The 10252-nt window shown below is 47.5% G+C and overlaps 1 protein-coding gene across 1 annotated transcript in view; it reads left to right on the top strand.

Annotated features, from left to right (window-relative positions):
- Positions 1-10252, top strand: part of CD81 (CD81 molecule) — a gene marked incomplete at its 5' end in the record, with an annotated part of 20896 nt that overhangs the window by 8706 nt on the left and 1938 nt on the right. Inside the window, 3 exons of the mRNA XM_009076081.1 lie at positions 3732-3829; positions 6769-6843; positions 9529-9636. Of these exons, the coding sequence (XP_009074329.1) occupies positions 3732-3829; positions 6769-6843; positions 9529-9636 (281 nt within the window). The remainder of the gene's footprint in view (positions 1-3731; positions 3830-6768; positions 6844-9528; positions 9637-10252) is intronic.

Below are 10252 nucleotides of genomic sequence, written 5' to 3'. Positions count from 1 at the left end.
TGCTGCTCCCACCCCACCGGTCGCATCCGCTGCACTCCAATCAGGAAGCAGCACGTGGTGCACATCATCTTCCCTTCCCTCCTTTACTTCTTGCTGTTTCCTTGCTTGATAGCAGTGCTGGCTCTGAAGATGAGCTGGCAAAGCATGAACAGGGACAGAAGTGGGAACCTGTGACCTCACTTGTCTGTCCAGGGTCTGCACAGCCTGTCTGGGGTGGGATTGGTTCTGGTTTCTTGAAGCTGCCAGAAATTCCAGCAAGCAGAAAATACAGAATCGTAGAATCATCAAGGTTGGAGAAGACCTCTGAAGTCATAAAGTCTGACCATTAACCAGCCACTCTGCTGTTACCCCTAAACCCTAAACCATACCCTCCAGTGCCAGATCCAGACACCTCTTAAACATTTCCAGGTATGGTGTCTTCAGTATCTCCTGGGCAATTCCCTATTCCGGTGCCTGACCACCCTAACAGGGAAAATTTTTTTCAAAAAATCTAATCTAAATCTCCCCTGTCTCAGCTTATGGCTATTCCCTCTAGTCCTCTCTCTGCAGCCATGGCAGGAGAGACCATCCCCCACCTCTGTACAACCCCCATGAGAGAGCTATGAGGTCACCCCTGAACCTCTTCTCAAAACTAAACAAACCCAGTTCCCTCAGCCCTTCCTCATACAATATGTTTTCTAGACCTAAGGCCAGACAGAGACCACTGGAAGATTTCTCTAAAACAGCAAATTTCTGTGTTTCCTCTTGGTCTCCTCCATCAGTTGAGGTTCTCACTGAGCCTTTGTGTCCTAATTTTCAGAGCAAAACTTTCCTAACCACTGGTGGCCCCTATGTTTTTCTGATGATCAGAGAAACATTTTCTGCAGTGAGAACAGTCATTCACTGGAACAACCTTGCCAGGGCTGTGATAGTCCCCATTGCTGGAGGTTTTCAAGATATAGTTGGGCAGGGTCTCACCTAGGCTCCCATTCTCCCAACAAGAGGTTGGACCAGGTGATCTTTTGAGGTCCCTTCCAACCTGGGCTGCTCTATGACTCTGATCTCTTATCTAGCCCTGAAGCTGCCTTCAGTTTTTGTTTTGAAGAATTTGAGTATAAAATCTTCTCTGCATTCATGGGAAAGACCTGGTCGTTGTGGTCCCAGCATCATGCTGCTTAGTCTCCAGATGTGCTGTATCTGCCTGTTACCCATCTACCAGGGTGATTAGCATGAATAGTAACTTCTCAGACATGGAAATTACTTGCCCCCAGCTCAGCTTTATCTTCTCTCTGTGTTCCCAATGGGAGAAGTCAGAAGCTGCTGCACTCAGGGATGAGCAAAGCTGATTTTCCTAAAATGACTTGTGATGAAGACTCTCCAGTGGAGCAACCCAGGCTGTAAAATGGAAAAACCTGACACAGTTTGGGTTGAAAACCCAAACCAGCAGCTTCACTGGTACAAGGTGGTTCTTAGATATTAGCTGATTCTGGTGACAATAAGCAGACCATTTTTTTTGAGACACCACTAATATGTTGTTCTTTGTGAGACAGCAGTTATGTAGCATCTGACAATCTCCGTGGGTCTCTCTGGGGCTTGGCAGGTGTCCAGCAGACAGCCTTCATTCGACAGGATTTGTTCATGCCTTCCCATCACCCCTAACCCTTCTGGGGACCCTTTGCTCCATACACAGCCCAGTCCACTGCTTGCCATGCTGGCTCCCCACCCAGCTGCCACTGCCACTCCATCTCAGTCATCTCCAGCTGTTGGGATAAAGCCACCTCCTTTCACTTCAGGCAGGCCCACAAAACCTTATCTGCTGGGCCTGTCCTTTTCAAGACACTCTCCTGGAAGGTTTGTTTTGCTTGTCTTTCCCCTTCCTTTCGCACCTTCACGTCAGGAGGTATCTTGTCCCCACTTGGGGAGCTCCAGCAACCCAGTTGCTTGTTGTGTTTTTGTGGCTACTGGGTGCTGCTGAAACCTCTTCAGTACACATCAGGAGGTGAAATTCACGCCTTTTTCCCCTTTTGCTGGAAGTGTTGCCGCAAGGATATCGGTGTCTCCGGCCACAGCTACTGTCAGGTTTTGTGAAGAAGGGTTTCCTGCAGGGTCAGCATGCTCCATTGTGTTGGCATTTCCCCTGCAGCTGGCTTCCTCCCTCCTGCAGCACCTAAATATAGTGTGAGTGCAGTGTCGGTGAGAAAGGCCATCCGGAGAGTCCCAGCACCGGAGCCGCTGGGGCAGCAATTCCGTCGCCGCCTCTCACCAAGTTGGCCCTGGAATCGACGCTTGTGTTCTTTGGGTCCTGGTGATTTTGTTTTAAAGAGCAAAGAAGCAGGAGCCAAAGTTCACCCGTTCCAAAGTTTGACATATATGTAAGGGAATTTTAAACAAGTCAAAACCGTTATTATGTATCTGGTGTTTTAGAGAAGGGTTTACTTCACTTGACTCTGCTCTGAGTGCATGCCCTTTGGACTTTGCTCTTTAATTATCAGGAGGTTGTTTAAAAGCTACAGAGATAAGAAAAACCTTAAACATGACAAGCACATACAAGCAGTGTTAATCTTGAGCTCTGTTTATATGTTAGGGCTGTTCCTAAAGGAGAGCTGACAGACTGATTAATAACTGCAGAATGTTTTGACTCATAGGAGAAGAAAATGCTTCATTGAAGGGATGTGTCTCCCAAGCATTAGCAAGACTCACTGTGTTGCTGTTACCTCTGGGATACCCCATGTTCTTTAATATTATGATTTTTTTAAACTCAGTGTACATTAAAAATGAGGAGTGCAGTCTTGCCTCTTTCATCATTGTTTTGTTATTTTTTGCATGTATCAAATTGCTTTTGGGTGGAAAACAGGGTTCACTTAAAGCAGAGTAGAACCACAATACTTGAGAATATTAGTTAACCAAAAATTTGCTAAGTATATGGGATACACCAGGAGAAAGCTGTGTTTTTGGAAAAGGAGACAAATTTAACTGAGCTGGTAGTGTCTGTCTGAGTAATCACTATGGCTTCACCAGTCTCATGGTTGGTGAGACCATGGTCATTACTCATGGCAGCAGACTTGAGCCGTGAGCTAAGCTCTTGTTTCCTGAATGAATAATCTTTCATTCCTCTGTTTTCTGAACCCCTACCAATGCGTCGTTTCAAGCTTTGAATCAGTTACGGTGCAAACTGGCTGTGCAAATTCAGTAAGTTAAAGTAAAAAAAGTCTTCTTCACTGTAGAAGAACCTATAGGAGAAAAAAGCCAGATTTTATTAAATGAAGTGCTTAAGCCGTGCTTTTCCTTTAGTTTTATGGTTCATCTGCCTTTAAAATGTTAGCCAGATAAATATTTGTATGATGTTTAATATAAATAAACCATATGCCTTATTGTTTATTTTAAAGGATGTGCTAACTAATCATTTTCATCTCTGCTTAAATATTTAAAGCAGTATGCCAGATGAAGTAGCTGCTACAACTTTGAGGACTCTGTAAAACCCTTGTGTTGCCTTCTACGTCCTCTGCCTAGTACTGCTTAAGCTCTCCACGTTCCCTCTAATTTTGGAGGTCATAGAGTTTTGGTGTTAGCAGCTTCAAACACTTGGAGGCCCAACTTGTGTTCTACTATGTCTGCTGCCACCTCTACTCATACCTCCTAGGCCCTAATTCTGCACACCTGTACTTACCTGCCCCAGGGAGTCTGTCCAGGCACTCAGATGCTGTCGTACAGTGCTCTGCAGTAACGTGTCTGCCTCTCGCTCTCCCTTGCAGGAATCTACATCCTGATCGCAGTTGGAGCTGTCATGATGTTCGTGGGGTTCCTGGGATGCTACGGTGCTATTCAGGAGTCTCAGTGCCTTCTGGGAACGGTAAGAGGCACAAAGCTTTGGAAACCACTTGGCACCATGATTTCCCTCCTGGGCAGCACACAGCTGTGCCTCCCTTGCTGGGTTTTTTCCCAACAAACGGAGTTGGGAGGATGCCTGAGCACACAAGTGGGAACTAGCTGACCTCTGCAAAGAGCAAGGCAGTGGTGTTCAGCTGAGGGTTTTGCTGCCCAGCCCGTGGAGCTCGGCTGAGCTGGCAGGCATGCTGCAAGCTCCTGTTTGTGCCTGGCTGCAGGGCAGAGGCTGAAGCCAGCGGCATAGCAGAAGGGGTGAGATCAGCAGGATTCTTAGAGACTCGTTTTCAGTGTTATATGTGAACCCTTCCTTGCTTTTATTCCCCCCCACGGTCTGTTTGTTTTACCAAGCACCCACTAAACCCTCCTCCATACCTGGTATCCCCTACAGCTTCCCCTCTCACTCAGTTTCAAGGCTGCCTCTGGCAATTCCAGTTCTTTGAAGGAATCATCTGCTATTTTTATCCATTTGGACAAGGAAACAGAAATGACTTCCCACAATATCTTAGTGAGAACATCTAGGTACATCCTGGAAAATGCACTACTGAAGTGTTACAGGCGTCCTTGATGTGAGGCATCAGCTCAGGATTCCTGGCACAGGATGAGCTTAATTGTATAAACTGTAGCCACACCAAAAGCCTTTGCCTTGAGGATAAGGGAGACCCATTTATTTAAAGCAAGTTATCACATGTGGTTCAGCTTTAAACTCAGTGCATAAAAAGAAATGAAAACTGGAGAAGTAAAACATTAAAATTTATTTTGTTTTTAAATGGAAATGACTTTCCAACACTTGGCTTCCTTGGGCTGGTGGATTCTTGGTGGTGGTGTAGTGACCCACCGATGTGGACTCAGCTGGGAAAGAGGGAAACGGAGCTGCTTTCCCTCCCTCTTGCAGATAGATGACTTCACTTCTGGTTGCTGCTGTTTCCCAGTAAGAAGGGGGTGCTTTATAAAGCACTTCTGAATGCCAATGGATGGGAGCTGCTGTAGGAGCTTGCAGGCGTTATCCCTGCTGCTGGGAATAGGAGGAGCCCGTGCACAGATCTGACAGGGGTTGTTGTAGCGAGGTCTGGCAGCTTTCGATTCTTTTTTTTTGTTGTTGTTAACGCGAGTGATTGCAGACCTTGAATTACCCCTCACTCCCTCTCCAAGTTGGAAGGAGGATTAAAAGGGCAGATGATACAACGTGCCTGAGACCCAACAGGGAAACCGGCTGCTTTGGCTGAAACTAGCAGCTCTAGCTGCTGTGCACGGCCCATGTTTGCTTGCACTTTGGCTTGCCAAGAGAATGCTGGAGACGCCTCGTGAGGGTGCTTTCCACTGGCCAAGGCTCCCACTGTGCTCCAAGGACATTTCCAGGCAGCATCCTCAGGGTGTTTCAGGGAAGCAGACACACTCTCTGCTCCTGCAGCTAGCTGATAGAGTGACTACAGGTTTATTGCAAAAGGGAAAAGTATCAGGAAGCTTCACACTATCAAAATCCTGTGCTGAAGGCAGCATGGAAGCTGAGTGGCAAGACCTGAGGAAGGCAGAAGGGAACCGCTTGGTGTGGAGCAGGCTCTGTTCCCCAGGAGGGGTCTGGGGCACCTCCAGCTGCCTGGCCAGGAAAACCATTGTGTTCCCATAGCATCACATTGCATTTCTTGGTGTTCTGCAGCCAGCTTGCAGAACAGCTGAGTCTGCAGGAAGTTGAACTTCCAAATCTGGGACAAATGAGCCATCCTTCACTTGAGGGTAACCACTGCAAGAGTGAGCCCTAATGCTTAACCAGAGACTTATAGTGGCATTGTGCCCACGCTTTAGGGTGATGTGAGTCCTTGTGGTGGTGTGAGACCCAGTCCCCCAAAGATGTTCCTATAGAATCAGGGTTAGATAGGTGTTTAAATGGGAGTTGGTTGTTCAGGCACTGGACAAGGATGTTGGAAGTCGTTTCCTGCTGTCAGGTTAATAGTCTCGTTTCCATTTTGCTGGTAACCCTTTGCTCTTGCATGTGAGAGCCAGGTCATGGCATCATTCTGGAAACTCCTGTTTCCTCTGTTGTTGAAGGAAATGTCCTGAATGTGTCTGCAACGGAGATGACTCAAGAGCCCTATACTGTGATTTGGTCTTTCCCCAACTGTATTCATCTCTTTCGCTTCTTTACTTCCACGGCAGCTCTCCCAGTTTGGGGCTTTTCCCAAGAACAAGCCACTGAGTGATGTTGTCATGGAGGTGCTGTTGGCTGGAGTGTGCCTCTCTATGCCTTCTCATCTGGCTCTGATGTATGAGATTTACAGCTTCCTATTCCCAGTCTAACAGACCAACCGTCATAACATGTTCTTGAGATGTGAACAAAAAGATGGAGGGAGTCTTTGGGGGACTGCTGGAATTACACAAACAGGGTGGGACTGTGGGAAAACGTCAGTGATAGTATTTATGCAAAAAACTGCAGTAGCCTTGCAGGGCTGTGGATGCTAGAGGGTTGGCCATAAATCACACCCTGACACTCCCAGCTCCTCAGCGGCTGAAATGTGTTTTTAACCCTGCACTGGCAGTTCTCATCCTCAGAACCTTTGTGGCAGAGGAAGTACCTTGTCTGGATGGTTCTGCAGGGGCGTGGAGAGGAGCAACATGTCTTGTGGTGCACAGGCATCCTCATCCCTGCCAGTTCCTGTGTGGCAAAGGCTCTGCTAATCCCCACTCAGCCATCCCAGTGGGAAGTCTGGACATGGGGTGGCATCCAATGAGTTACAGGAAAATGTGTTTGGGCTAAGCACATGTATGAGAGTTAAAATGATTTGAAGTCAGATGACACCTTGCTCTGATCTCCATTAGTAGAAGTGCTGCTGCACACCTCTATCAGCCTAATTGCTGCTTTTGCCTGTTGCCAGATGTGTTAAGGATCCCTTTCTTGATTTGTCTTTGCAGTTCTTCACTTGCCTGGTGATCCTGTTTGCCTGCGAAGTTGCAGCTGGAATTTGGGGATTTGTCAACAAAGACCAAGTAAGATGACTCCAAAATCTGTTTGTGGGACTGGGAGGGTGGGGCAGAACTTCTGTAGATCCCAGCATGAGCTGTTCTGCTCACAACCTACTCCCAGACTGAGTCACGGGGGCTTGGATTAGCAGTGTGACCCAGGCAAGTCACCTAACTCCTCTTGGCCAGGCTGATGAACTTTAAATGTGAGCAGTTGACAGTAGCAGCTGCCCCTTAGGGTGTACGGGGGTATGTAGTGCAATGTCTGGAATAAAAATAGCTTGTCTCACTTGGGTCTCCTCTGTGCTGCCACACTGTCAGTTACAGAGTAAGTTGAGTCATGCATGAAGTTGTGAAGGAAAGCCATCTGCACATCCTAGGTGCCAAGCACGAAGAGCATACCCAGCCGCGTAGTGCCAAAGGGAGGGAATACTGTATGGGGAGAGCCTGCATTAATGGGATTGCTTAGTGATTCCTGCTCTTCGCCCGTATCATATAACCTGTTTCAGGCTGTTTGTCTGCCAGGGCTGGGGTTGCTGCTGATCCATATGCTATGTATGCATAAGGGCTACAAGTCCTGTGTCTGTCCCAGGCACCCTGCTAGGGACTGCTTGGATGCGGTTTTCTGGCTGGAGGGGGTGAGCTAAAGGGTAGAACTGGAAATTGCAGCTTTTCATCTTCTGTTTCTGCTCACTGTCCCTTCACTACAGTCACATGTGCTCACACACATGCAGAGTTTGGTCTCAAAGAGCAAAACTGTCCATGTATGGGAACCGTGGCTGTGCTGCAGCAAGCAGTGGGCTGGGTGTTGATCACTGGGCCTCAAGGGTTTGGAGGAGAGAAGGAGACTGCTTGTGCTCAAAGCCAAGGTTAGACTCTCTAGCCGAGTAGCAAATGTGTTTACTAAGAGACGTAAGCCAGCTGTGTAAGTAGGTGGTGGCTTGCTCAGCTTTCACATGCCTGGTGGGCCACAGAGAATGGTCTGGGCCATGAATGGGAACACCCTCACAGTCATTCAGCATGAGAGAGCATGACTTCACTGGAATAAACTCCTCTGTGGCTAAACATGTTATTATGCAGCCAGGGTGCTGTTTCCTAGCAACTTTAGTGAACTAATTAACCTTTGCAGAGGGGCTGTGCCTCCTGTAGATGGTAGTTTGTGAATGCAGAAGAGTCCAACATGCACAACTGCCACTGACAGCAAAAAAAAATGAAGGCTGAGTAAGGAGGGACCCCATAGCTGTTGTGTTCCTGGGATGAAGGCACTCAGCCATCAGAGCATAAAGCTGAGAAATTTAGGATTTGCCAATACAAGAGTGATGACCTCAGCCCCTAAAATTAATTTTGCTGTTTGAAATGAAGGGTGGCAGTCTGTTGGCGTCAGCTGGTTTTGCAGCCTTGATGATAAATGGGCTGTTTTGAAGTCCCTGCTCACATGGCAGGTGGCTTGCTTCTCCCTGCCTCTGTTGGGAGCAACGCAGGCTGGGAGAGAAGCATTGAATAATCCCAGCCACCAAGAGCTGCTCCCAGCAGGGATGCTCTTCCACAAAGCTGGAGACAGTCTCTCTCTCAGCCTGCTGCCCTGGAGATGCTTTAGATTCAGGATGGGGAGGGAATAAGTAGGATTTTTATTCTATTTTTTTCATGTACCAAATGGTGTGATTGGAGAACATCACCCTCCAAAGCAAAGTGTTTTAAGCAGTGACGAAAGAATTCTGGGATAATTGAATGAAGTCATGCTCCTTCTTGCTGCAGTTTCTTTTCTTGTGTGCTAATTCAGCCTGTGCTGCCAAGAGCAGATGTTCCAGAAAGTGTTTTCCCTTTCTTGCTCATACATTTTTCTTTTGCTTCTTTTGCATGTCCTCTTTTCATCTGTCACTTCCAAATTATTGGAGGGTGTTAGAGGACAAGTCACAAGACCAATTTCCCTGAAAATTAGGGGGGGTTTGCACTGTGGGGCACACCCCCTTGGGTGGCTGCAGTTTATCAGCCCAGGTGGCAGGACTAGAGTATGGACAAGACTCCTCATATAACCATTTACAGGATGGCGGTGCCCAGCTCCAGTTAGGGACCCAGCTGGAGTTTGGCATCCGTCTAAATGCAGCTAAGTTTCTGGACCTAAATGAGCTGCCTCACTAGACTTTAGTGTGCCATCTCTTCCAAGTTCCTACCATCCCCTCCAAGTCAGACAGGAAGCCAAGGTGCCCCTACCTGCAGACAGCCTTGCTTGCACACCTCACTTCCTCTGAACTTTTGCAGCGTGTCCTGCCTCTGCAGCCTCCGTGGGAAATGTGTTGTCTGCCTGCTCGTCTCCATGTGTCAAGTGGTTCAAAACAAGCTGTTCTTGAGCCCAGCAGCATGTCCGTGTGGGCTGAAGGCTATCTCAGACTTGTCATTCACCCTTGGCTGTCTTTACCTGCTAGAGAGAGCTCGCAGAGCCCTTGGATAGCGCTGGCTGGAATCTACTGGCTGGTTGCTGAGTTTCGTAGTATTTACTGCTCTTAACATGCTACAGCTGGAGGGGCTTAAGCCCTGTGAAAGACAGGCCTTTTTTCACATGCCTGTGCAAATAAATGCAGTCCAACTCTTTAAGAACTGTTCATCTTCCTGCAAGTGCTATTAGAGGAAACCTGTCCCCTTCAGGCACATCTGTTGGATGGGTTTATTCCTCCTCCTGTGGCTGAAAGGGAGTTTTTCCTGTGTCTTTCCTAGGTCGCCAAAGATGTGAAGCAGTTCTACGATCAAGCGTTTCATCAAGCACTCCAAGCAGATTCGGAGGTGAACAACGGAAAAGCTGTAGTGAAGACCTTTCATGAAACGGTAAGATCTCTGTGGTCATGCTGCATGTCCTGCTTAGGCTGCATGCAGTTGGCCAGAGCCAACGCTGGTGGAAGTGTCTTTCGTGCTGCAGGACCTAGATAACTTCTGCATGCAGTTTGTCCATGGGTAAGTGGTGAGGAGCAACTACCCCTCTACATGGACTGATCCTCCCCATGGAGGCAGAGGTGACAAGTTGAACTCTAAGTCCTAGGGTAGGGAATGAAGGCAACATTGGATTTTTTGATGCTTAGGAGTGAACTGGATCAAATATGTTCACAGAATTGTGATTTTGTTGCCTGCTTTCCAAGCTCTTTTCCATAGAAGTTTCTTGCAGCCAGAGGAAATGATAACGTGGGAGGACGGAGAAAAAATAATGGGGGTCAGGAAAATGAATGCGAAAAGCAGAGTCTAAAGCAGATGATGTTACATGCAGGTCTTAGCCTGTCAAGTTTGCTGTTTTTACATGGCAAAAAGCAGAGTTGAGCCCTCTTCAGTATTCTGTCATTCATACTGTGCTGGGAAGTCTGGACCAAGCTTTAATCAAGTTGCTTTTCATTTACTTCAGCACCCCTGATATAAATAAAATTCAGTAGAAGAAGGACATAGCTCTGAGGAA

Source organism: Acanthisitta chloris, unplaced genomic scaffold, assembly GCF_000695815.1.
Source record: "Acanthisitta chloris isolate BGI_N310 unplaced genomic scaffold, ASM69581v1 scaffold5316, whole genome shotgun sequence".
Classification (NCBI taxonomy): Eukaryota; Metazoa; Chordata; class Aves; order Passeriformes; family Acanthisittidae; genus Acanthisitta; species Acanthisitta chloris.
Note: the sequence above shows the minus strand (reverse complement) of the source record. Positions and strands in the feature narration are given on the sequence as shown.